Raw genomic sequence first — 27,538 nt, forward strand, 5'->3', positions numbered from 1 at the left:
TAGATTCAAACAAAATAAGTGTCACAGTATGAAAGTTTTATTTTTCCGAAGCATTTCTATGACTTTATTATATCCGTGATAAAACTCATCCTTATACCTAGATACAACATTATCGTACACAGTAGGACTAGACAAATAGCGAAGGCAATCAGGAAATATCACATGGTTACAAGATTCCTTATAATGATTTAATTGCGCTTCCGCAAAAGGTATAAAATACTCATTGGTAGCACCAGGCCTTAACAAATGAAGCGCGTAATGGTTGAATACTGTTAAAGCACTTTTTGTCGATACGAAACTTTTTCCATTTTCTCCTTTTCCGCTCGGTACTTTAGTGCGTCTCAATTCGTTGAGGAAGAACGGCTGGTTATTGCTGTTTGAGTTCCTTTTAAAGAAGTAAACGTTTCGCGTAATTAAGGAAGTATAAGAGTTGTCCAATTCCCGCACCAAATCCTTCCAATTTTTTACCGTTTTAGGAACTATTACTTCGTCTATATCTAGAGGAACTACGAATCTTGAATTCAGATTCTGATAGAGACATTTGTTATACGTTACAACCTCAAAACGACGTTTTTGCCAAATTTTATGCGGTAACGTTCTGTTGAGGTTTTGATGAGGGTCTTCGAGGGTTTCGAAATTTTCGATATGAAACATGTCTGGAAACTCCGTCTTGTACCTGAAAACAAAGAGACATTATTGTTGTAAATAACGTTCCATAAAATATCGGATGTTTAGTTTAAAATTATGTAAAAGGTCCCGTTTTGTTGGTGTTTTTGATTTTTATAAAAAAATACACAAAAAAACATCACGATGATCGATGGATTTCTGGGACCAAAATAATTCGATTTAGCCCACCTTACCTCAGACGAAATGTCAACGGAAACAGAAATACAGGGGGTCAAAGTATTTTTTTTAATGATCTTTTTTAAATAACTCATGAACAACTTGAGGGGCTTTTGAGGATAACAAATTTGATTTTTAACTCAGTTTTAAGCCAGCGCTTAGAGGTTGTCACATGCAGCAAATAATTTACGTTAAAATTGACCTAACTTTCTTCTAAGTGACCACTGGAACCCGAATATCTGTTTCCCAATATTTTCTATCCAAAAAGGTATACCTAGTTATTATCTCTAAAATCACCAGTTCTCGAGATATTTGCAAAGTATTGGGCTTGATGCATTTATGAGAATAAATTAAGAACATTTTGGTTGAAAATACTGCCTAATATTGTTCTAAACTGACTCAACAGCATTTTGAGTTTGATTTCATAATTTGCCTCGGTTATCTATAATTTCTTCATGATATTTGGCTTCCCCCACAACTTCAACGATTCGGAATATTTTTGTTTAAGTTATTTCTCACTTGCAATGAGAAATGAGCTACAGTTCCATCCTCCAAGAAGGATGATCGATGACGGTTGATCTTAGGGATGTCAACTTAGTACACCTCTTTTGTTCAGAAAATATTGGATAACAGATACTCGGATGTCAGTTGTCATTTCGCTTTACCAGGAAAAAGTTAGAGCAATTTTTAAGCAAATCATTTATTGTAGATGGCACCCTCTATAAGCTGGCTTAAAACTGAGTAGATAATTAAATTTGACACCCTCAGAAGCCGTACGTATGTATATACTGTGTTTTTGGCAGTTCAAACTTTGACACCGCTTCTCTCCTTAACTGTATCAAATTTTGTGTTATATTTAAGTTATTGAACGAAAAGTTTAATGAGGATTCCAAAAATTGGCTTGCAACAGTTATTTTCTCACTCCAAGTGGGTTTTACAGGCGATTCTGTCCCTGACTGTAGTTACAAACTGTGTTTCTGGCAAGTTTAACACCCCTGACTTTACCAAATCTTGCAGTGTTTTTCAAGTTATTTAACAAAAAAAATAGTGAGGATTTTAAATATGTGCTTAAAACAGTCTTTTTCTCACTCCAAGTGGGTTTGACAAGCAAATTCGTCTCTGACTGTCAAACTGTGCTCACAAGTTGCAAAAATCAGGGTCTAGAAAAGTTTTCTTGCGGTATTCGTTACAAAACGTATTTCTAAGATTTATGTCATTTTGATAGTGATCACGTGACTGCCTAGCTAAATTTTTCTAAAAAACCTGTGATATCGGTCACTAATCTCAAAACTGTCAAAATTTGCCTAGAATTTGCAAGAATCACAGTTTAACACAGTTTTCGAAACAAGACATGTTTCTGAGATTTATGACAGTTATTTTGACAATTGTCAGTTTGTAAATGTAAATTACAAATTGTTTAAATAATAATATTCTTCAGATTTGCGTCATTTTTCTCATCTCAAAAACATATTATTTGTCATAATTTAAACATGAGATAATAAAGAAAAGTAACAAAAATCTTAAAATGCTATTTTTTTAGAAAAGGCTACTTGTTCATAAAAAAGTTTTAATATTGGAACGCATTTGGTACAAGAATCACTTTTGCCAGAAAGTTTTCAGGATTTTATTTTAACAATATTGACCGAAAATGACTTTAATAAAATTAATGACAGCCATGGCAGGAAAATAATATCTTTCAAGTAAATTTCAATTAGACTCATAAATTTACCGGACAAATTAGAATTTACTAGTAAAGTAAAGTCTTTAACAGGCATTATGACGCAGAAAATTCACATTTTCTTAGGTATAATACCCAATCATCAATTTTGATATAATACATATCACGACCATTGGATTGGAAGAGGAGCAATTACCGCTTGGCCACCTCGGTCGCCAGATTTGACCAAAACGGATTTTTAGTTTCTTAAGTGCTACTATGTATAGTTTGTAGCTTGGGACACCCGGTAGGTACATACATAGATGATTTTACTGAAAAAGATACTCTTTTTGGATTTACTCTGTATCATCAAAGTGGTACCGCGATACCGACTTAAACCGAATTGAACCCGGTATTTTTGGTGCAGACTAACACGCAATTTCATTTAACAGACTTCAACGGTTTTCCGTGCATTATTTTAAACTGAACATTTTGTGTATAAAGGTTATAGCTTGACCTGGTTAGCCAAAAGTCAATATTTAATCACATCACACAGGAAACGTGTTACCATAACTTGATTTGAAGTAGGATATCTTCTTAAATGGATTTTAAGTTGAATCGAACACGGTCAGCATGCATAAGTGTAGGTTTATAGTAGGCGGATGTTACACAACTTTCTTATTCATCCTGACGGAAAGTTTAATTAATCAATGTGCCGGTCATCGTATTCATTTAAATTACTTGGACGTTATTATAAGCTCATTTGATGTAAGCAGGTAATCGGAAATTCTGTAGCATTAAGAACAGGTCAAAGTATTTAACGATCGATGTTCCGGTAGGAAAGGCAACATTTTAACTAGCCATAGGAAAATGAAAATATGATGCAGATGGATTAGCTACTTATAAAGTGTGTCCCAAAATTACCGCAAAAATGTAATTGAACAGAAAATACAGTTTTTATTATTTTATTATTGAATTATAAAGTACATGGTGGTTATGTATGGAGTACCACATCGGACAAATGGCCTCCACAACTTTGCTGGCACATGATCACTCTTTTGTCGAAATTTTTCATGACCATAGATGTGGTTGAATTTTGTTGATGCAGCGTTGGATTTCCTCTTTGAACGCATGGGTGGATGTGGGTTGTTAACATACACCTTTGACTTGAGATAACCCCACAAAAAGTAATCTAAGGGTGTTAGATCACACGATCTAGAGGGCCAATTCTGATCACCAAAACGAGATAGCACACGACCTGGAAATGTCTCGTGCAGTAATTTATTTGTTTGGCGGGCTGTATGACATGTGGCTCCATCTTGTTGAAACCACATATTGGTGACATCAATATCGTCCAATGTACTATCCAGAAAAGTGGAAGCGGGCTACGTCAGTCAATCGATCGGGTATAAATTAAGCTCGACATGCTTTGGTAAGGGAGACGGTCGGAGACTCCGCCTCATACGACCACGATGTAGTCGTCCCGAATTCTGCAACCCGCACCGGGTTCGTAAATTATTTAAATAGTTTTCCATTTCTTAAATTATAATAAATCGCGAGTGCCAAACCCTCCAGAAAGCTGCCCTCATCATTGTTTAACAAATGTAAGTATGGATTTATTATTGTAATATTTTGTGCATGTAAAAGGTACTGTTTGAACTGTTACTTTTGGGAATTATGGTGTATAGTATGGTGATTTATTTCTGATTTACTCAACTGAGAAACCGAAAACGTTCGGTTCATTTAGTTTTAACTGGTATTTAGTTATTAAATTATATTTTTCCACCAAGTGGTTTGATTCTACCTCTGAAACAAGATCTCGGTAAAGGCGTTTATTAAAGTAATAACCTTTTCTATGACTTATGATGAGTCGTATGATGAGTATTTGGTCAGTTGTACTGAACCCTTTTCGAAAACCTGCTTGATCACATGATTGGAACATATCCAGACGTCTCGATTCGTGATTATTTTTGTTACGAGTTTATAAAGATGGGACAAGAGTGAGATTGCTCTGTATAGTTTTTACGGTCTCTTTTATCGCCCTTTTTGTATATTAATATCACCTTGTCCTCTTTCCATTTGGTAGGTATTTGTTCCTTCTCCAAGCAGTTGTTCCAGATAGCTTGTTACCTCCTACTTTTATAAGCTCTTTTACGGTTTTATCAGGACCTGCTGCCTTATCATTTTTTATCTGCTTAAGGGCAAGTTTTATTTCGTATTTAGATTGGTAGCATCTGAGTAATGTTTGGTGAGTACTTCTCTTCGGTCTGAGGGCTTATGTTTGGGTTCTAGTTTATTAAATGAGTATAAATTACGATAGAACACTTCTACGTGTTGTAAAGTTTCCTTTCTGTTTATAATATGATTTCCGTTTTTATCTACCAGGCATCAATCTTTATTATGTCTAGCTACATCTGCTTTGACTATTTTTCTTATTTCTTTATTTCTTCCTTTTAACTCTTCCCTCGTTAGTTTGGATTTCTCTTTGTTTTCTTTCGCGATCATATTCCTTGTTTCTTCCATTTTTTGCATACTTAGATTATTACTCCATGTCCAAGCTAAAAGCTGTTAGAGAAAAAAAAATCGAATGATATTTAATTCTGAGTTTGCAAGTAGTCATTAAAAGGTGATGGTGATGTTAATTATAGACCACCAACGGTTACAACTACGACTAGCGTTATACGTATATAGATTGTACGAAAAAACCTTCGTCACAAGCCTAAACTTCAAGCTAGGGTAATTGATCTGCAGATTAATTAATTACATCATAAAAAAGTAAGAGGGTTATTATATCTGATGTAATAATTTAAATCCGCTTTTATAATAATTATAAGTGGAAAATTAATAATGAAAGCTTCCTTAAGAGAATTGTATTTTTTTCTGGAGAAGCATTTAACGGGTCCGATTTCAAATAGAATAGTTGATTCCCTAACAATGTGCACGAAAACTGAAGAATGCGCAACATAATAAAAATAAAATTATTTAAAGAGGAACATTTAAAAACCTGCATTGTAAAAATGTTACATTTTTGGACTTAGGTTTTTAAGAATTTTTCCTGAGGAACCTTTTCTTAAATTTAAGTTAAGTTGGTACGTTTTTTTGTGATCCAAACACTCTGTATAGTTGGAAGTTAACTAAATCTTACCATTTCAGCAATTTCTTGGTATTAACGGAAACTTTTTCAACAAATATGTGAAAGTATTGTGCTCCTAGTACTTTGCACAGTTCAATCCACTGCACCAAATGTTGCGAAATGTTCTTTTTGAAGTTTAAGGGTTTTACACACAGTGTAAAGTTACTCTGACTTCTTTCCATCGGGGCTGATAGATGGCAAAACGTATTTATTCGACATGGTTGTATTGAGATTGACACTGCTACAGGATTTTCCTGGGCCTTGAATTCCGGTAACCTATAAAAGAAAAAATCCGGACAATGTAATAGTCGTTTGAGACAATTAGAAAAACTTATTATATACCTAGTCATGTAACCAGAAAAACCGATCAATTTTGTGTTACGAATAAGAATAATAGATATTTTCCTGATGTGTTTGTTTAAGATTTATTTTAATTTTTGCTAAAATTAGTGTTGTTATTTTTAATAGTGATTTAACTAAAAAATTAACTTTTGAATTTACCTTGTATAAACACAGAGTTGGTAATAAAGGTATTACACACGCAAGCAAGTATTTAACATAAATAAAAAGCATAAAAAATTACAAGGTGGTCCAGTTTTAAATGTCAATAATTCACCATTAGATAGCCCCACAAAAAACAAGTTGACATGCCTGCGTCACAGGTTATGATATGTTTAAAAAATAACGAAAGAATGATGAAAGTTAAAAACGAAAGTATCTCTTATAAAACTTTGATTTGAAACTTTACGTTTACGAGATAATTGAGTTATTACGTTCCAAAACCCCAAACAAACTCAACCCAACTTAAAAATTGTCTTGAAAACGGTGAAAATTTACTTAAGAAGCTTAAAAAAATACTTTTTAACCAGTTTTTATAGTCTTCAGATAAATTGAAAAACTTTAGTATTGGAAATTGACTTTGTAGACATGCAAAACTACTTTTTCTAGAATTTTTGACTACAAATTCACACATATAAACCTGGAAAATTGACTTGAACAAAAAAAAGTGACTCTGAACTAATGAAAAGTGACATCAGAAGCTTAAAATTTACATTTGAAGTAAGTTTTCATAATTTGACAAATTTCAATATTTTAGTCCTTAAAAGAGTCTTAAATACAGGATATTGACATTAGGTTGATAAAAATGTACTTGAAATAGTATATTACATACTCAGGTGGAAAGTGTTTGATTTCTGTCGAGAAACTAGGTAGTTCGCCGTGACAAAGTTGAGAAAGAAATTAAACTTTCCACCGTGGTTTGCATACTATTTTATTTTCAACCATTTATCAGAATCTTATCAAACTTTTAATAAATCATTCAGTTGAAACGTTTCTTAGCGTGCTTTTAACATGGAGATTTCTAAACACGCAGATGTTACTTGTCACCACCTGAGCTGTGAGCTGTTGCAGAGGTCGCGGTAGAAAGTCTCTTAACTGTAAAAAGTAAGTGAAAACGAAACTCAGAATCGATCTCCACAAAATATTTATTAAGTTGTTATCTGCCTGACATGTTTCGGGTGTATTTAGACACCCATCTTCAGAGGCTTAACTAGATTCACCGTTTGCTGGCTGCAGTTGTTGGTTATTTTTTAATTCTCCTCTTTAATCCAAATCTTCGAGGCCTGGTGGAGTGCCTTCCTAGAAGCTGTATAGTTGGAGTTGGATCGCAGAGAGACATACTTAAGTTCTTAAGTAATATACTTAAGTAGGCCTCTACGCAGGCACTCGGAGTTGAACCTAGACGGTGATGAACCTTGGTTCTTGGTTGAATCTTGATGTCTAGACGGTGAATCTAGTTAAGCCTCTGAAGATGGGTGTCTAAATACACCCGAAACATATCAGGCAGATAACAACTTAATAAATATTTTGTAGAGATCGACTCTGAGTTTCGTTTTCACTTACACTCACTACTCCACTGCGAGAATATGGACTACTACTTTTCAATGTAAAAAGTAAGCCCAGATCTGACAAAATTGAAAAAATAAACAGATTGCATATTGACATTCCACTGGGTGGAAACTGAGCAGGTAATTTTTATCTTTGCACTTGGTTTACACATAAGAAATAACGTTATTACATACATAGTGGAAAATAACTAACTTTTCAGGTTCTTTTTATATGGACTACTACTTTTCAATGTAAAAAGTAAGCCCAGATCTGACAAAATTGAAAAAATAAACAGATTGCATATTGACATTCCACTGGGTGGAAACTGAGAGCAGGTAATTTTCATCTTTGCACTTGGTTTACACATAAGAAATAACGTTATTACATACATAGTGGAAAATAACTAACTTTTCAAGTTCTTTTTACTTTGTTTTTTATTTTCTTAGAACTCTGAACTATTTTTAGAGCATTAAAACTGCTTTCAGCTCGTAAAATCGAGTTTCAAGACTATTTTCACCAAGTTTTTGACATTGGAGACTTAAAAAACAATTTTTACATTCTTTATGGGCTTACAAATATCATTTCAAACTTTGTCACTATTCAATTGACTTCTAGAAACCTCAGTGCTAAAAATTCGAGAATTTCTTAGAAATCTAGTTTTTCGTGCTTTAAAGCTGTTTTCAGTTTGGAATCGAGTTTTAAGGCTATTTTCACAAAGTTGTTGACTTCAGGCTTAAAAGCCAGTTTGTACACTGTCCATAATCTTCAAAATGACATTTCAAGCTTCTTCACTATTACTTCTAAACTCATGGCTGCAAAAAATTATAGCATTTCTAAGAAATACGGACTGTTTTTAGTGATTTTTAAAACAAACAATTTTGACACTAAATGCGACGATATTAGTCTTGGGAACTAATTTTTACAAATGAATTAGTCAGAAAATTCCTCAAGAAATCATTGATGAAGCTACGGAAGCAAGCAGTCACTTATTAGTTCCAGAAAGGTCGAGAGAACGGTACCACAAAGAATTCATGGCCTTTTTGACACATGATGAACTTATATTACATGGTTTAGTAATTTTACTATACATTTTCTTTCAACTTAATGAAAATTGATACTCGTAGGGAAAATGTTGTACCTAACATATGCGGAAAGCGTCTTTCCCGCCCTTTAACTGCTTACCCGAACTCCGCTTTGGCGGATGGATTATCCATACCGTCCTCGTCAGATTGAGCAACTAACTTTCGTTTCTGCGATAAGAACATCTTTATTTTTTATGTAACGGTTGAATGTTCTTTTTGAATTTTATTATTAAACTATCAAGTTGTGTCGGTTTTGTCATATGCCAAACTTGCAACAATGTAATACAGATATCTCAGAAAATTATTTACAATTTTCAAACAATTTCGCGAGTACATTCGCTAAATTTGTATTAAAAAAATTGTGTGTTTATCTGTTTAAAACTTGGAACACCCTGGTATATCAAATGATGTCATACTTGATTAACCGTAACGTGACCAAGAAAAAATGGTCTAAAAATTGCTGCATAAATAAGTAAATACCTACCTGCAAGACAGCAATACAGGATTGAAGTACGTATTGTTGTCATTCGTGTTCCATTTATCGTACCATATGGTATCAACGGTAGATTTAATAATTCGGACGTGACCATCATTCGACAGTATTTGGCAGTAAACAGTTTCCGTCCAATTACCTGCAAAAACAGTTATTATATTTCACCTTCTGCAGTCGCTTAAACAAGTAATCATTGTTGCATTTTTTAATATCGTTTGACTGTATTCAAGATAACCTTTAAAAAGATTCATGCAAGTTCTAAGGAGTCTAGACTCTTATAGGCAATAAAAATTTTAAAATTATTGGCTTGTTTTCCAATGCTGCAGCAGTGCAGCCATTAAGCGCTTCTTACCATTTACTTCAAATTTATCGATATTACTTTTAAAGGCGACGTGTTTGTTATGGAACGGCATTAAACGATGATTTTTAACTTGGAATCGAAAACCGCAAGCTCAGAACAAAGAAAACATTATACTATTCGACGTTTACCAAAACTTCTGTAGAACGTCTCTTGAAAATTTTTACACATTTTGTACACATTATGAATTCTAATTTTTAAGCCATCGTGGATTGAAACATATGGTAGGAATGTATTGAAGGTATATAATACGGCTTGATATTGTATTGTTTCAAAATAAATTGATGTTATACACTTGCGGACAAAAATGTTTCACATTTTATCGTTATTTTTAATTTACTTCCTTTCTTTTTAACTATCTTTGAGGTATTTACTTGCATTTGCTGGAGAGTATTGCTATTTTGGAAAACATCTCTTTTGTTTGTTGATATCAAAATGTCTTGTGGTCTTATCCAGTAACTTAACATACCTTTGTGATATCTTATCTGTGTAGTTTAGATGAGAGTAAATTACCACATTTAAGTGAGTTACTTTCTGTTCAAAGTATTACTTTAGTTTAGCTAACACAGGTTGCAAACAAGGAGATATTGCACAAAGATTGCACATCCATCAATTAACTGTTCTCGAATTGTAACACGATACAATGAGACCGGATAATAATATGCAGTCTGGTCAAGAATACAAAAGATGTACAACGATTGTCGATGGTGATCGATATTTGAGATCACGAACGGTGATCGATATTTGAGATTACAATTCTTGCTCAACCGCATCTAAAAAATTCTTCTTCTTTACCCAGCTATCCTAGTGCACTGCTGGACATAAGCCTCCCCTTTACATTTCCACCGTTTACGATCCCGAGCCACACTCATCCATTAACTTTCGATTTTTTTATGTCATCTTCCCATCTTGTGGGAGGTCTTCCTGCACTTTGTTTGTCATTTCGCGGTCGCCACTCTAATAATCTCCTCGTCCACCTATCATCATTTCGTCTAGCTACATGTCCTGCATACTGCCACTTCAGTTTCGCAATTCTTGTTATTATGTCTTCCACTTTCGTTCTTTTGCGGATATCTATGTTCCTAACACGATCTGATAGTTGTATTCCCAGCATTTAGCGCTTCATTTTACGTTGAGCTATTCTAAGTTTTTCTTCACTCGCTCTTGTTAGCGTGAGTGTCTCTGCTCCGTAAGTCATGACAGGGAGCACACATTGATTAAACGCTTTATGCTTTAAACAGATCGGGATATCGCTCTCGAATACTCCGTTCGGTTTACCATAGGCTGTCCATCCAAGCCCCACTCGTCTTTGTAGCTCCTGCGTTTGGTTGTGTCTGTGTATTTTTATGTCATGTCTTACTTCGTCGATGTTTTGACTTCCCAATGTTAGAGTTCCTCCGAGAACTAGGTTGGTCATTCATTATCTTTGTCTTTTGTGTGTTTATTTGTAGTCCTACTTTTGTGGTGGCATTTGCTAGTTCTGTCAGCATTTCTTTGGCTTCTTGTATATCATCAGCGATCAGCATTATGTCGTCGGCAAAACGCAAGTTGTTTAATCTCTTACCGTCGATGTTTATGCCTCTTTGTTCCCATTCCAGCTGTTTGAACGCGTATTCGAGGACAATAATAAAAAGTTTGGGTGACATCGTGTCTCCTTGCCTAACTCCTCTTTCGAGTGGAAATTTAATTGTGTTTTTGTGTAACCTCACGCATGCTGTTGTATTTTTATATACCTATATTGTGTATTAGTCTAGTATAATGCGGCATTGACTAACAGCTTTGAGAATTGCGTCTGGTTCTATAGTGTCAAATGCTTTCAGAAAGTCCACGAAGATCAAAACCAACGGTCTATTATACTCCACTGTTCTTTCGATAAGGGTTTTTAAGGCCAATAGATGATCTGTAGTTCCAAATCCTGCGCGAAATCCTGCCTGTTCCACTGATTGGTAAAAATCAATATTTTTTTCTAGTCTGTTGGTTATTATTTTTGTGAAAAGCTTGTATACGTGAGAGAGTAAGCTGATGGGCCGATAGTTGGCTATGTCTGTAGGGTCTCCTTTTTTATGAAGCAGTATCATCAAAACGTTGTTCCAATCCCCTGGTATGGTGGTTTTTGTTAGGCAAAGGTTAAAAAGTTCTTTGATTTTATTGATAAGAATGATACCTCCCATTTAAATTGCTTCTATCGTTATAGAATCTGTTCCTGCTGAAACTTGGTTCAACACTGTTACATCGTGGACTACCGATTTTTTATCGGTTTAAGTAATCTAAAGGTAAAATAAAGGTTTAAGTTTAAGTTTATCGGTAAGACAAGAAATGAGATAGACTTCATCATAACCGATAAAAAAAAATCAAAAAAATTACTTACTTAATACTAGGCAGATTACAGATTTCAGGTTACGGTTTGGGAGGGTTGGTTTATTGTTTTATGGTCACTGCGATGTTGCCACACGATTTCTAGTGTTGCTCTGCAAATTAAGTTAAAGGACTTTCTCTAATTTGGCTCAAGCCCTGGTTTCCATGCTAGTGTCACTACTTTACTTTGACTCCCTAGCTCGTTTATAGCCCATAGCAGTGGCGAAAGAACTCCCATTTGTGGAATCCCCCCTCTTACTTATTGCTCTCATAGTGGTTTCTCCTAAAATTGCTATTATCGTCCTGTTTTCCAGAGTAGTTTCTATCCATTTGCAGATTGTCAGTGAAGCCAATTTTCTGTTCAGCGTTTTTGCGATAGAATCTGTTGAGGCATGGTTGAAAACCCTTTCTATGCCAGGAAAGTGGTTATATCAGTCTCCCCGTCTTCTATGGACTTTGTGAGTGGCCTATTTAGATCATCTATTACTAAGTTAACGACATTAATGTCATAACAGTAATTAGAAAACTAAAGGAGATTTGTTTAAATCTGAAACGTCATAAGATAAAATGGTTGAAGCTAGCAAGAGGACAAATGTTCATTGCAGATCAAACAAAAATACGATTATGAAAACCAGATGGACGTAATCGAGTATACAGATCTGTAGGACGGTTTGAAAAATGTAACTATGCACAGAATAGTAGCTTTGCTGGTTGCGTATGCAACGAGTGAAGGGAATTATCAAGAGAAAGACCTGTAGAATATGACAGGAACCCTCCATTGTCAGCTTCTTCTGTCACATTCTATCAACACCTCTTGAGATTTCCGTTCCCTGCTTTCAAGAATAGGCCCCCTGTAGGGGTACTATGTAACTTGATAGAGATTGAAACAGAGATTTAAACAAGGCAGACTTATAGTAGGACATGCAAGTCAAAGTGAGATGAAGAAAGACATTTCTGTTCTATTCCCTTACATAGTTCCACTGCTGGTAGCTTGAACCTTTTTGACTTAAAGGATCTTGGGTTGGGAGAGTGCCAGGAAGCTTTTTGAGATAAATTTAAGAATGAATACTGACTAACACACATACCCAATATCTTTGAAGAGCATGTTTGAGCTTTTCCTACTATGTTATACAGGGTGTCCCATAAGAAATGGTAAATAATTTAATGACGTATTTATGGGGTCAAAATAATCTGATTTAGCAGAACTTACCTCAGATAAAAAGTCAACGGAAACAGAAATACAAGGGGTCAAACTTATTTTTTTAAAATGCATTTTTTCACTTAACACGCGGTCCCCTTGGAGTTTCTTGCTAAAATTAGGTATTCGAGGGTTTTAGAGGGTGCCAAATTTGATTATCTACTCAGTTTTAAGCAAGCTTATAGAGGTCACCATCTAAAACCAGTGATTTGCTTTAAAATCACTCTAACTTTTTTCTGGTAAGACGAAGTGACAACTGAAATCTGAGTATCGGTTTTCCAATATTTTTTTAACAAAAAAGGTATACTTTTAGTTGGCATCCTTAAGATCAACAGCTTACGATATATTTGATATTAAAGTAGTAGGTGCCAAACACGATTGCAATTTGTAATCTTCTTGGAGGATGGAACCTTAGATCATTTCTCATTACAAGTGGGAAATTACTTAAACATTTTTTTTTTTGTTTAAGTAATTTCTCACTTTGGTCGGAGAAGCCAAATATCATGACCAGCACCAAGTTCGAAAATTGGTCCTCCAGATTTTTACCTGAAGCATTTTGTGTATGAAGAAATAATAGATAACCAAGGCAAGTTATTAATTTCAACTTAAAATGCTGTTGAGACATTTTGGAACAATAATAGACAGTTATTTCAACCAATTTTTGAATTTTTTTTTATAAATGCATTGTGGTCAATATTTTAATTGCAAAAAACTCGAAAACCGTTTGTTTTTGGGATACTTAGTAAGTATACCTTTTTGGCAAGAAGATATTGGAAAACAGATATTCGGGTTACAGCTGTCACTTAGCTATACCAGAAAAAAGTCGATTTTAAAGCGAATTAATTTCTGCAGGTGGCGACCCTGGTGCTGGCTTAAAACTGCGTTGATAATTAAATTTGCTATCTTCAAAAACCCCCGAATATCTAATTTTACCAAGAAACTCCAAGTTATTCATGAGTAATTAAAAAAAATAACTTTGACCCCCTGTATTTCTGTTTTTGTTGACATTTTGTCTGAGGTAAGTTGTGCTAAATCAAACAGTGCTTTTTTTGTATTTGACTTAATGTTACTTGGACGTTTCTTCCTCTGGCGCTGTCACTACAAATTTATCCGGGCAAGTTATACAGGATGGTCAAATAAAGCACTGTTTTGGCTAGATTTTGGTAAAAAAGTCTACTCTGTAGCTCTCACACAACCTAAGTTATGACCTGTCAAACCAGACAGTGCTTTTATTAGTTTTGACTTAGTGTCACTTTGCGTTTCTTCCTATGACGCTGTCACTACAATTTTTTCCGGGCAAGTTGTACAGAGTGGTCAAATAAAGCACTATTTTGGCAAGATTTTGGTAAAAAAGTCCACCCTGTAGCTCTCACACAACCAAGGTTATGACCTGTCAAACCAAACAGTGCCTTTTTTTGGTTTTGACTTAGTGTCACTTTGACGTTTCTCCCTCTAGCGCTGTCACTACAAATTCTTCCGATCAAGCTGTACAGGGTGGTCAAATAAAGCATTGTTTTAGCTACATTTTGGTAAAAAAATCCACCCTGTAGCTTTCACACAACCAAAGTTATGACCTGTCAAACCAGACAGTGCTTTTTTTTGGCTTAGTGTCACTTCGACGCTTGTCCCTCTGGCGCTGTCACTACAAATTTTTCCGGTCAAGCTGTACAGGGTGGTCAAATAAAGCATTGTTTTAGCTACATTTTGGTAAAAAAATCTACCACGTAGCTCACACAACCAAAATTATGATCTGTAAACTACACAGTGCTTTTTTTGGTTTTGACTTAGTGTCATTTTGAAGTTTTTCCCTCTGGCGCTGTCACTACAAATTTGTCCGGTCAAGCTGTACAGGGTAGTCAAATAAAACATTGTTACCTTCTACAAATTTTTCCTCCTACCTACTACCTCCCACACTCGAGTAAAATAAAATGTGTGCTTTACCGCTGGCAAGTAGGAAACTAAGTTTTTTGGTATAAATCCTGTTAATTTTCTAATTACAGTTACCGGCTACATAGAAACTAGTTTATGCATGCTATTTTTAGATTAATGATTTCAATTTAAATTCCCTAATCACAAATTGCAATTTACTCGAGCACCTATTTATAGCCAAATACAGTTAAAATAGGTTTCAATAACTGCATCATCTTTTGATGCAAGCATCTGTTGATCGTTAATAAATGCAAAGTTATTAACCTGGATCAATAAACAGTTTATGGGTAATTAATATTCATCAGGCGTCAGTGCAATTTTAATTTGCATAGCCGATTCATCAAAATTTTCATTGTAATAATGCAGATCGTTTTAATATTCATGAAAACAATAAAGCCATTTAGAAGGAATTTCATTTTAGTGTATTTTATTATACCTACCGGATGTCAAACTATTGATTGATTATTGCAAATGTAGTGTGTATGAGCTGACAGAATGTTATAATTGTCATATTCTTCTTCTTCTAGTGCCTATTCGTTTCGAATATTTGCGACCACTCTGGCTATGATGACCTTGTTGACTGCTGCTTTAAACAGTTCTGTGGTTGTTTTTGAATACTATATCCTTAGGTTTTTGAGCCATGATATCCTTCTTCTTCCGGGCCCTCTCTTTCCACACTTTCTTTGGAGGATGGATTTTAAGAGTGTGTATTTGTTGTCATTTCTCATTATATGCCCGAGATATTCCAGTTTCCTTCTCTTAATCGGTTTCATCACCTCTTTTTCCGTCCCCATTCTTTCCAGTATTGTTTCGTTGGTCACTCTATCTACCCATGCTTTTCTAAGGATCCTTCTGTACAGCCAAATCTCGAAGGCTTCAAGCTTCTTTTGTGTAGCTTCGGTCAATGTCCAGGATTCCATGCCATAGTACAATATGGAGAACACATAGCAGCCGAGGAGTTTTACTTTGATATCTAATTTGAGGTTATGGCTTTTGAAGAGCTTAGACATTTTGATGAAGGCATCTCTTGCTTTTTCTATTCTACATCTGATCTCTTGCGAGTGGTCCCACTGTTCGTTTATTAAGGTTCCCAGGTAGACAAGTTTGGAGACCCGTTCTATTGGTATATTTTTAAGAAATAGTTGGCAATTTTCTTTCTTTTCTTTACTTATGACAATGAATTTCGTTTTGTTGATGTTCATTTTTAGCCCATATCTTTCACTTACTTCATTAGCTGTTGTAGACCTTCTATACTATCTGCAAATATGACGGTATCATCTGGATATCGGATATTATTCAGCAGTTCACCGTTTACAAGAATTCCATTATCATCGTTTTCCAGAGCCTCTCTAAATATCTCTTCTGAATACAGATTGAATATCAGAGTGGAGATGATACACCCTTGTCGTACGCCCGGCAGAATGTTAACTGCCTCTGTTGTTTCATCTCCAGCGTTGATTTTTATGGTGGCTGTCTGGTTCCAGTACAGGTTTTGTAAAATTCTGAGGTCTTCATCATCCATTCCGGTGCCTTTCAGCACTTGTATCATCTTCTGGTGTTGGACTTTGTCAAACGCCATTTGGTAGTCCACAAAGCAGGTATAAATGTCGCAATTCATGTCCCTACACCGTTGGAATAATACTTGTACACTGAACAGTGCTTCTCATGTTCCAACTCCTTTCATGAAGCCAAATTGTGTGTCTGCTACTCTCTCTTCGCATATCTTGTATATTCTGCGATGGATAACCTTAAGGAAAAGCTTTAGTAAATGGCTCATTAAGCTTATGGTTCTGTATTCTCCGCATTTCTTTGCCCCTTGTTTCTTGGGCAGCAATATAAATTCAGAGATGAGCCATTCTTTCGGGATGTTGCCTGTGTCATAGATATTGTTAAATATTTTGCAGATCAAGTTATCACCTAAATGTATGTGAAATTTGTCAAAGAGTTGTCAAAACAAGGAAAATTGCGATACGCCTATTATTCATCATCAGAAAAAACATAACGTCAAAAATGTTCAGATTTTTACCCCAGGTATTTTGGAAATAATGACAAAAAACGAATTAAAATTTCAACTTTGAACACCCTGAATATCCGAAACTATCAAGATTCGGATCGGGGATGTTTGCGTCATTTGTCACCATTTCACGTGTAGTATTTCCAGTTTCCGAACTTCCTATTCTTTATAAATCACCCTGTATGATCTTTTAATTTACTTCAAAACTCTCGCTATTCATCCTTCGTAGCTTTCTGAAGATACACTTGTATGGAAAGCGCATATACGCCTATGGGTTTATTAGCAAAAAATGTTTATTTTGACGAGATCTACTCACCCTCCAATTTTGGAACAATAGTTTTGGAACACCCTGTATATTTAAAATTGTTAAATCGATGATAGTAAAGAAACGAAAATCACGTGGTTTTTGGAGAATCATCTAGCTAGACAGTCACGTGAGTGCTGGCAAAATAACTGTCATAATTCTCAGAAATACGTTTTGTACCGAACTATCATAAATCTTAGAAACATGGCTTGTTTCGAAAACTGTGTTAAACTGTAATTCTAGGCAAAGCATATCACGTGGTTTTTGGAGAATCATCTAGCTAGACAGTCACGTGAGTGCTAGCAAAATGACATAATTCTCAGAAATACGTTTTGTACCGAATACTGCAAGAAAACTTTTCTAAACCCTGATTTTTGCAACTTTTGAGCACAGTTTGACAGTCACAGACAAAATTGCTTGTCAAACCCACTTGGAGTGAGAAAATTACTGTTTTAAGCACATTTTTGGAATCCTCATTAAATTTCCTATCCAATAACCTGAAAAATTACTACAAAATTTGGTACAGTTTACAAACTGACAATTGTCAAAATAAGTGTCATAAATCTTAGAAACACGTCTTGTTTCGAAAACTGTGTTAAACTGTAATTCTAGGCAAAGTATATCACGTGGTTTTTGGAGGATCATTTAGCTAGACAGTCACGTGAGCGCTGTCAAAATAACTGTCATAATTCTCAGAAATACGTTTTGTATCGAATACTGCAAGAAAACTTTTCTAAACACTGATTTTTGCAACTTTTGAGCACAGTTTGACAGTCACACACAAATTGCCTGTCAAACCCACTTGGAATGAGAAAATCCCTGTTTTAAGCACATTTTTGGAATCCTCATCAAATTTCCTATCCAATAACCTGAAAAATTACTACAAAATTTGGTACAGTTTACAAACTGACAATTGTCAAAATAACTGTCATAAATCTTAGAAACACGTCTTGTTTCGAAAATTGTGTTAAACTGTAGTTCTAGGCAAAGCATATCACGTGGTTTTTGGAGGATCATTTAGCTAGGCAGTCACGTGAGCACTGTCAAAGTAACTGTCATAATTCTTAGAAATACGTCTTGTATCGAATACTGCAAGAAAACTTTTCTAAACACTGATTTTTGCAACTTTTGAGTACAGTTTGACAGTCACAGACAAAATTGCTTGTCAAACCCACTTGGAATTACCAAATTATTGTTTTAAGCATATTTTTGGAATTCTCATCAAATTTCCTATCCAATAACCTGAAAAATTCCTACAAAATATGGTACAGTTTACAAACTGACAATTGTCAAAATAACTGTCATAAATCTTAGAAACGCGTCTTGTTTCGAAAATTGTGTTAAACTGTAGTTCTAGACAAAGCATATCACGTGGTTTTTGGAGGATCATTAAGCTAGGCAGTCACGTGAGCACTGTCAACTGTCATAATTCTCAGAAATACGTTTTGTATCGAATACTGCAAGGAAACTTTCCTAAACACTGTTATTTGCAACTTTTGAGCACAGTATGACAGTCACAGACATAATTGCTTCTCAAATCCACTTGGAATGAGAAAATTACTGTTTTAAGCACATTTTTGAAATCCTCATCAAATTTCCTATCCAATAACCTGAAAAATTACTACAAAATTTGGAACAGTTTACAAACTGACAATTGTCAAAATAACTGTCATAAATCTTAGAAACCCGTTTTGTTTCGAAAACTGTGTTAAACTGTAGTTCTAGGCAAAGCATATCACGTGGTTTTTAGAGGATCATTTAGCTAGACAGTCACGTGAGCGCTGTCAAAATAACTGCAAGAAAACTTTTCTAAACACTGATTTTTGCAACTTTTGAGCACAGTTTGACAGTCACACACAAAATTGCCTGTCAAACCCACTTGGAATGAGAAAATCACTGTTTTAAGCACATTTTTGGAATCCTCATCAAATTTCCTGTCCAATAACCTGGAAAATTCGTACAAAATTTGGTACAGTTAGGGAGAAAAGCGGTGTTAAACTGCCAGAAACACAGTATTTGTAAATTACCAATAATTTACCGGTCAAATTTTCCTGGTAAATTAAAATATTTACTTATTACTACTTGAAATCGTTGGACGTATTTAAAAATATAATAATATACAGGGGGGAGTGCTTCATTTAAAATAAGTGAGTTGCTACTAACTTCTGGAAAAGCAATGACCTTCAAAATATTTTAAATGGATTGGGTATGCTGACTTTAGTACTATACAGTTGGTCCAAGATTTGATCCTCGCTTTCCCTAAGAGCTACTGCAAAAGTTAATGGAGAATTTAATGGTCAATCCCACATTTTTGAGTTAATTTCGAAAAACCATAAACAAACATTTTCAAAGAAGTTGTATTATCTTCAATTTGAAAAATTGCCATGTTGAGATATCTAGTTAAAAAAGCTACTTACATTTTTGTTATTATGTTTGAGAAGTAATAAGTCATTATCGTTTTATTTAAAATATCTCCAAAATAATCTAAAGATTTAGAAAAATTTTGATTATCTACCAGATTAGGATTAAATTGCGTTTAGTTAGATTGATAACAATCAGTTTGATTTTTATTACATATTCTTTTTTTTGACAATTGGTAATAGTTTAGGATTTTGCATTACCATAATTGTAATTTTTTTATCAAATATCCTAAAAATAACAAATAAAAAAATTTAAATACTGGTTTTCTTAGTGTCATACCTCAAAAAGTAAAATAAAAAAGAAAATTGCATTGACTTAGCACTATTTTGCGGTCAAGTCAAAGCTGACTGAAGTTTTGAATTTTACTTTAGCTCAGAAAATTTCCCTGTATATTGTCAAGTTTTAAAAACTTTTTTTCTTAAATTTTTCTTATATTTGATCTTGTATTCAGGTTTCTTGAAACATTCTTGTTGTTGCACTTAAAAGTCATAAAGCAAGAATTCCTGTAATTTTAAAACTTGGTATAATTTCACAAAATGAGAAAAAAACATTACTAACAACAAACTGACAACGAGATAATAATACGCGCCCGAAAAAAACCTTGTTTGTCAATTTACTTGTCGGTAATTGCAAGAAAAGACCATAATGGCTGCACATACAAAGAAGTTGCCAGGCGCAATTTGTCATTACTTCTCGAAGGTTTGTTTTTATGTAATTGGTAGCTCAATTAACAAATTTCTTACATGTCAATCTCAGAACGAGGTACTCCGTGTGCCAGCAGGTTAATTTTGTTTTAAATGCATCTATACTTCAGTGACAAGAGAATGTGTGAGAAAAAAGTACCCTGAGGATTACCATTAGGTTTAGTGTTTATGAGTGAGTATACAGGGTGTCCAAGATAAGAAGTCAGTTAAATTAGGAAAAAGCATTTAGTAAGTAAGTAAGAGGGATTTATTTAGCATAATAGCTACATATAAAAAACAATATAAATAACTTAAGTAATAATAACAAAAAACATACAAAATAAAGACAGTTTACAACATTTTTAGACCTTTTAAAACATTTTTAGACATTTTGAACATTTTTGACCTGAACTTGATCCACAATATATGCACGCAGATGCCTACGAAACAATTCTAAATTAGTGCAACTCTTAATACGCTCCGGTAAATCATTAAAGTCCAGCAATCCTCTATAAAATAATGAACCTGCAACAATATTCGAATTTGGCCTATCGCTCACAATAAAATCATACTTATTTCGAGTATCATAACCATGCACACTGCTAAACGTCTTGGTCTTATCACATACATAACCGGGTAAAAGTCTATTCCTAATTTTAAAAATAAAAACAAGAGAATTAAAAACTATTTTTTGTTTTACAGTTAAAAAATTTGTACAAGCCAACCTTTTTACTGACAGGAGCATATCTGTTACATCCAATAATAATTCGCATTCCTTTATTCTGAATTCGCTGGAATTCACTGATTATAAAATTTGGCATATTAAACAGTAAAGTGCTACAGAATTCCAGATGTGGAGCGGCTAAAGAGTTATATAATATACGTTTGGTGTACATAGACAAATGTTTTCCTACTCTAGCAATAAAGCCTATTTTTCGTGAAAACTTTCTCATGCAGTACTCTGCATGGGCATGAAACTTTAGTTCTGAGTCAAGAATGACTCCTAGATATTTTATTTCTTTATTGCCAACAATCTTATTATTATAGTTGTGTGCAACATCTGGTGACATCTGTACTCAACTCTATGAGTTAGAAAGTACAGATGACGTTCCAAAATCTAGGAACAGCACCATTAATGCCGCATCATTCGGTAAACACCGATCTGATTGGTTGAAAATGGTGAGGTTTTGTTTTTTGTTTATCAATCCCAATCCTCTGACCGGTTTCGCCGTATTACGGCTCATCAGAGAGGCTATAGGGCTTGATAACCAAAGAACAAAACCTTCGTTCCAGTATAGTCAACTGGATGCCAGAAATGATAGTTGTGTGCAACATCTGGTGACATCTGTACTCAACTCTATGAGTTAGAAAGTACAGATGGCGTTCCAAAATCTAGGAACAGCACCATTAATGCCGCATCATTCGGTAAATGATGTTGCACACAACTATCATTTCTGGCATCCAGTTGACTATACTGGAACGAAGGTTTTGTTCTTTGGTTATCAAGCCCTATAGCCTCTCTGATGAGCCGTAATACGGCGAAACCGGTCAGAGGATTGGGATTGATAAACAAAAAACAAAACCTCACCATTTTCAACCAATCAGATCGGTGTTTACCGAATGATGCGGCATTAATGGTGCTGTTCCTAGATTTTGGAACGCCATCTGTACTTTCTAACTCATAGAGTTGAGTACAGATGTCACCAGATGTTGCACACAACTATCATTTCTGGCATCCAGTTGACTATACTGGAACGAAGGTTTTGTTCTTTGGTTATCAAGCCCTATAGCCTCTCTGATGAGCCGTAATACGGCGAAACCGGTCAGAGGATTGGGATTGATAAACAAAAAACAAAACCTCACCATTTTCAATCTTATTATTATTAATCATAACAGTCAGATCACTTTTATTTACAGTAGACAGCTTAGATTTTTTGCCAAACAAACAAAATTTACATTTAGAGACATTTACACTTAACTTGTTATCACATACCATTCATATATCAAATCTAAATCTCTATTCAAACTGCGCTGCAAATCATCCACGTTATCACGTTTCTTTTAATATTTGAGATACCTACTTAGAAAAAATGATTTTTTTGGATTTTTTTGTTTATTTTTGAAGTTATTTCAAATCAAATCAAAAAGCTAATAATACTTTTTTATTGCCTTTTCAAGCTCTACATCTCTACAAGATAACGTTTATGAATATTTGCCCCAACGTTTCATCTCTTTTCGTCTATCATCATTTCGTCAATATTTGTTTTTTATATGGATTCAAAAAAATTACATAATATATTAAATAGCACTTTTAATAGTGGATTTAACCGTGTATAACAAAATATCAGTTGTATCAGTTTTTACGTAAAAAAACAATTAATAATATGTAAAGAACATTTTCTACTAGTAGATTAAGAAATATAAAATCAAAATATTTCGATTCTGGCAGAATGATCGATCATTCGATTATTATAACTGAGCAATCAAATAATCGATATTTTTCTATTAGAAAATGGTTAAAAAGTTTTGTTCATTCACTAGGAATGTTCAAACTTCAGACCAGTGTTGCCAACCTTTAAATAATATGATTTCCCCAAAACGTTTTAAAAAATATTTCACTAAAATTCCCCAGATTTTTTCTAAATTCTAATTCTATTTTTTTTAAACATTTTTAGATTAAGTCACAACCGGCAAAATTCGTATCATGAACTTATAAAATATAGTTAAAATGATTTACTTAAAATTTTTACTTTTATATTTGTCTATACTGGTATTTGACAGTTTGCTGTATTTTGATATATGGAACTAGTACCAAAAATCCTGCTCATGGACAATTTTAACAGAGTGTACTAGTTTTAAGAAAGTTTTTGTCATTTTATAGCTTCATAGAAAAGGTTTTGATATTTTCCATGTTTGAGAGATTGAAATTGATTGAATGCTCAAAATAAACAGATACCCGTCAATTTCTACTCATGGGCCTATAAACAAGCATTTAATATGATTTACAACTGTATTAACTACATATAACAGAGCTTTTAAGCAAGTTTTGTAGTTTTATAGCTTTACGGAGTGATATTTGACAGTTACCACCGTTGTGACAGATTTAAATATGTCCAAAGTAGACGTGTTACCTACCTATCAAAATTTAACTTATGAACATTGTTAAACGGAGTTTAACGTTAATTTAAACGCTTTTTAACTGATTGTTTTAGTTTAATAGCTCCATTGATACGCTTTTGCCAGTTGAAAAATTATATAAATTATTTTATATATAATATAAAAATTTTTTTGAACTACTTGAGAGCAGTTGGAAGGTTTTTGGACTGTTTAAACAGCATATTGAAGGTTCTGGAATGCTTTCAGAGGCATATGAAATCTCTTACACGGTTCACAAAATTTTTGGAAGCTTCTAAACTGCTTTAATATCTTCTGGGAGCTTCTAGACTAGTTGAAAAGCATTTGGAATCTTTTAGACTGTTCTAAATGATTTTGGAAGCTTCTAGACAGTTTTGAAAGACTTCAGACTGCTTTAGAAGCATTTTGGAGTTTCTGTAGTGTTTTGATATCTTTTTAGACTACTTTAGAAGCATTTGGAAAGTGTTTGGACAGTTTAACGAGCCTTGAAGGTTTTGGACTGCCTTTAAGACATTTGAAACCTTGTAAACGGTTTTAAAAATTTCTGGAAGCTGTTAAACTGCTTTAGAAGCATACGGAAGCTTTTAGAGTGTTTGGAAGCTTCAAAGCTTTAAAACTTCAAGCTTTAAAAGCTTTTGGAAGCTTCAAGACTGTTTTGAAAAACTTCCGACCGCTTTAGAAGCATTTTGGAGTTTCTGTAGTGTTTTGATATCTTTTTAGACTACTTTAGGAGAATTGAAAGTTCTGGACTGCTTTCAAGGCATATGAATTTGAACTTTTGGAAGTTTTTAAACTGCTCTAGAAGCGTACGGAAGCTTTTAGACTGCCTTGAAATGTTTGAATAGCTTCTAGAGTAGTTGAAGTTTATTTGGAAGCCTTTGGATTGTTCTAAAAACTTTTGGAAGCTTCTAGACTATTTTGAGGTTTTTGACTGCTTTAGAAGCATTTTGGAATTTCTGTAGTGTTTTAAAACCTTTTTAGACTACTTTAGGGGCATTTGGAAAGTGTTTGGACAGTTTAAAGAGCCTTGAAGGTTTTGGACTGCCTTTAAGGCATTTGAAACCTTGTAGACGGTTTTAAAAATTTTTGGAAGGTGTTAAACTGCTTTAGAAGCATACGGAAGCTTCAACATAAATTGAAAAGCATTTGGAAGCTTTTAGAAGCTTCTAGGCTGCTTTGTAAGCTTTGCAAGGCATTTTAGAGGTTCTATAGTGTTTTGGAATGTTTTTACATATTTTTAGACTACTTGAGGAGCATTTGGACATTTTTTGGTCAGTTTAAATCTGTAAATTGATACTTATACATCTTGCAACATGTTTTTGTCGTTCAGAAGCTTTCAATATCTCAATATAGCAATTTTTTGTCAAGGCAGTTATTAGTTTAGTTTATTTTTAAAAACTAATTAAACGATACAAAAATAGCAGTGAATAAGCACAAAAAACTAAAATAAGCACAAAACGAAGAAAAAAGCAAAAACCAACAAAATCTGTTAAATGACGTGTTTTTGCATAAATCGTTCACATTAGATGTCAATGGTTAGTTGCTTTTATTATTTACAAAGAGCAAAATTTCTAGAAATCCGGACTCTAGTTATTACCATTGTGACAGATTTAAATATGTCCAAAATAGACGTTTTACCTATCAAAATTTAATTTATGAGACTATAAAGAAAATTTAACTCTGTTTAACACTAATTTAAACGCCTTTCAACTGATTGTTTTAGTTTAATAGCTTTATGGATCCGATTTTGCCGCTTGACACATTGAAACAAATTAAATTTGGTCCAAAATATACATTTGTATGTCAGATGTGTTAAAGCTATTCATAGATCTATAAACAAGCATTAAATATGGTTCGTACTGATTGTACTGTCTTTAAGCAATGTTTTATAGTTTGATAGCTTAATGGAGTTGTATTTGACAGATACCAGCATTGTGACAGATCAAAATATATATACAATAGACAGTTACAAATCACAACCACCAAAAAACAACAAATGAAACTATAAAATTATAATTATTAATTATTTACCTAACAAGTGCGGGAAGTGACACTTTTTCGCATGCTGATTGCAGTTGCGGAAAAGACACTTCCGGCACGTATTAGGTACAATGTTTTTCATACGATCCTGCAGAAAACTACAATGAGAACATTAACATTTTACAATTAGTGTTTATGTCATGCTATTTGTAGATGAAGGGGTTACAATAAAAAACCAGTCAATTAAATTTCTTGCAGGTGGGTTGTCAGTTGAGATTTTAGACGTTGTCAAAATATTTTTCTTAGGATTACTACCATACTACTCAGGCAAAACAGTTCATTCACATCGTAATACAATAACAAGTAGTTATTAAATAGTCACTTAAACTGAACATGTAAAAAAATTACTAAATCTAACGTATAATTAAACTATAATAATTTAACGAAAGACATTAAATTATCAATGCAATCAAAATCGTGCGGTACCGCACTAGAGCGGAAAAGTGCTACTTCCGCCATGAAAAATCGTGCGGCAAAGTATACTTTTCCGCACGATTCTAGGAAAATATATTATTAATATGATTTGCACTAATTGCGTTGCTTTTAAGCAAGTTTAGAAATATCATGGAGTGGTATTTGACATTTTCCAAGTCTATGACAGATTGAAATATGATTAACATAATCAGATGCACGTCACGACTGTCCAATTTTTTTTTCTAACCGTGTATATAGACAATCATTTTTGCTGCTAATGAATAAGTTAAATGGGGCGTTGTATTAGTATTTACCCAGGTTTCAAACAAAAGTTTTCCTGAAATATCCCAATGTAGTTCAAATTTTCCGAGCTGATTATCTTTTAGAATACAAATTTAAGTTCCTAATTTAAATATAATATTCACGTATTTATGTTTCGTAAATACGTAATTAATTTTTATTCAAGATCTTCTATAATATGTTGCCCTGCAGTAATTGTAATTTTTTATTTTTATTTTCATTTATCTCTATCCGCCTTATTTATATTTCAATTTTAGGTTGTTTGTGTTTTATTATTTCATAATAAATCATTTAATTATTCAAAGCCATTATTTCGATTTTTTCTACATGCCGTAGATACATATTAAGTAACTTGTACTTACCCTTAACTGCTCCCACCACTCTAACATAATTAAACGGTTTCAGACGCTGATCTAAAGTCACTGAAGTTATGTAAAGTTCCGCATCTAAAACTTTATACCAGAAACTGGATAGCACAATTGGTTGAACACTAACATTCCTTATGTTTTTGCAAAAATACTCTTCTCCTTCCAATTCAATCCTTTTTCTAAGGGAGTAGGATACAATTTTTTTCACTGACACTGAACTTTTTATTTTCTTCGCCTCCTCCACTACCATTGGAAATGTGGTTACGTTATAGTAAACCATAAAAATGCCACAAACAATCAAGAAAAACGTCCAATGAAGTTGCACTGATAACATATCATTCTCTCATTTTTTACGCAATTTTTCAAAAAAATATATTAAAAGTGGTGGTGCGTAAAATCGCGCCAGAACCAAATAACACGGTTGGCCGAGCGCTAAAACAGTTGAATTCAAAATGACGGCGCGAACCAAGAGAGCATCGAAATGATTCACTTGTCTTCCTAGCCTACTTAAACTGAATGGGCACTAGCTGTTATCTTTCTTCTCTGCAATTCTCACGGTACTACTACTCGTGAGTTTCTTATTGTTGGTTTTGTCACGATTAGAGCACTTTTGTTTGATCTAGCGGTGGTTACGGAAGATGATTTCGCATTACGGCGATAGATCAAGATGACAGATTAGATAACAGATTAACTTCGAGCTAATACGATACAGTCTATTACTAGAAGGAAGGGCTTTACACGATTGAAGCTATGTAGATAATCTGTCAATTTCGAACGTATTTGAAATAGAACGAATGTCATTTAAAAGTTCATTTAATCAGTTTTTATGTAAAGTTTGCTGCCAAGTCAAAAAGTCTTGTACTTCTAGAATTTTTTACGTAGTTTAGGTCCCTTTACACAGGTTTGCAATAATCATATGACTCG

The 27,538-nt window shown here is 33.9% G+C and overlaps 1 protein-coding gene across 1 annotated transcript; it reads right to left on the reverse strand.

Moving 5' to 3' along the window:
* LOC145740132 (uncharacterized) lies at positions 1 to 27,128 on the reverse strand. Its single transcript, XM_081995503.1, has 4 exons — positions 26,609 to 27,128; positions 9,087 to 9,234; positions 5,646 to 5,909; positions 1 to 676 (listed from the first exon to the last, which is right to left on the reverse strand). The coding sequence occupies exons 1-4, from the start codon at positions 26,946 to 26,948 to the stop codon at positions 22 to 24; spliced, it is 1,407 nt and encodes a 468-aa protein (XP_081851629.1). The 5' UTR covers positions 26,949 to 27,128; the 3' UTR covers positions 1 to 21.
* Between the last annotated feature and the right edge of the window lie 410 nt (positions 27,129 to 27,538).

The sequence above is a fragment of the Ips typographus genome, linkage group LG1, assembly GCF_016097725.1.
Source record: "Ips typographus isolate SLU linkage group LG1, UJ_Ityp_2.0, whole genome shotgun sequence".
In the NCBI taxonomy this organism is placed as follows: domain Eukaryota; kingdom Metazoa; phylum Arthropoda; class Insecta; order Coleoptera; family Curculionidae; genus Ips; species Ips typographus.

Bases quoted from the DNA above. Each gene is read 5' to 3' on its own strand.
- LOC145740132 (XM_081995503.1), bottom strand. From the start codon at position 26,948: ATGTTATCAGTGCAACTTCATTGGACGTTTTTCTTGATTGTTTGTGGC. The intron at 9,235-26,608 runs GTAAGTACAAGT...CTGTTTTTGCAG, and splicing joins AGTGGTGGGAGCAGTTAAGG to GTAATTGGACGGAAACTGTT. The intron at 677-5,645 runs GTAAGATTTAGT...CTTTGTTTTCAG, and splicing joins ACCAAGAAATTGCTGAAATG to GTACAAGACGGAGTTTCCAG.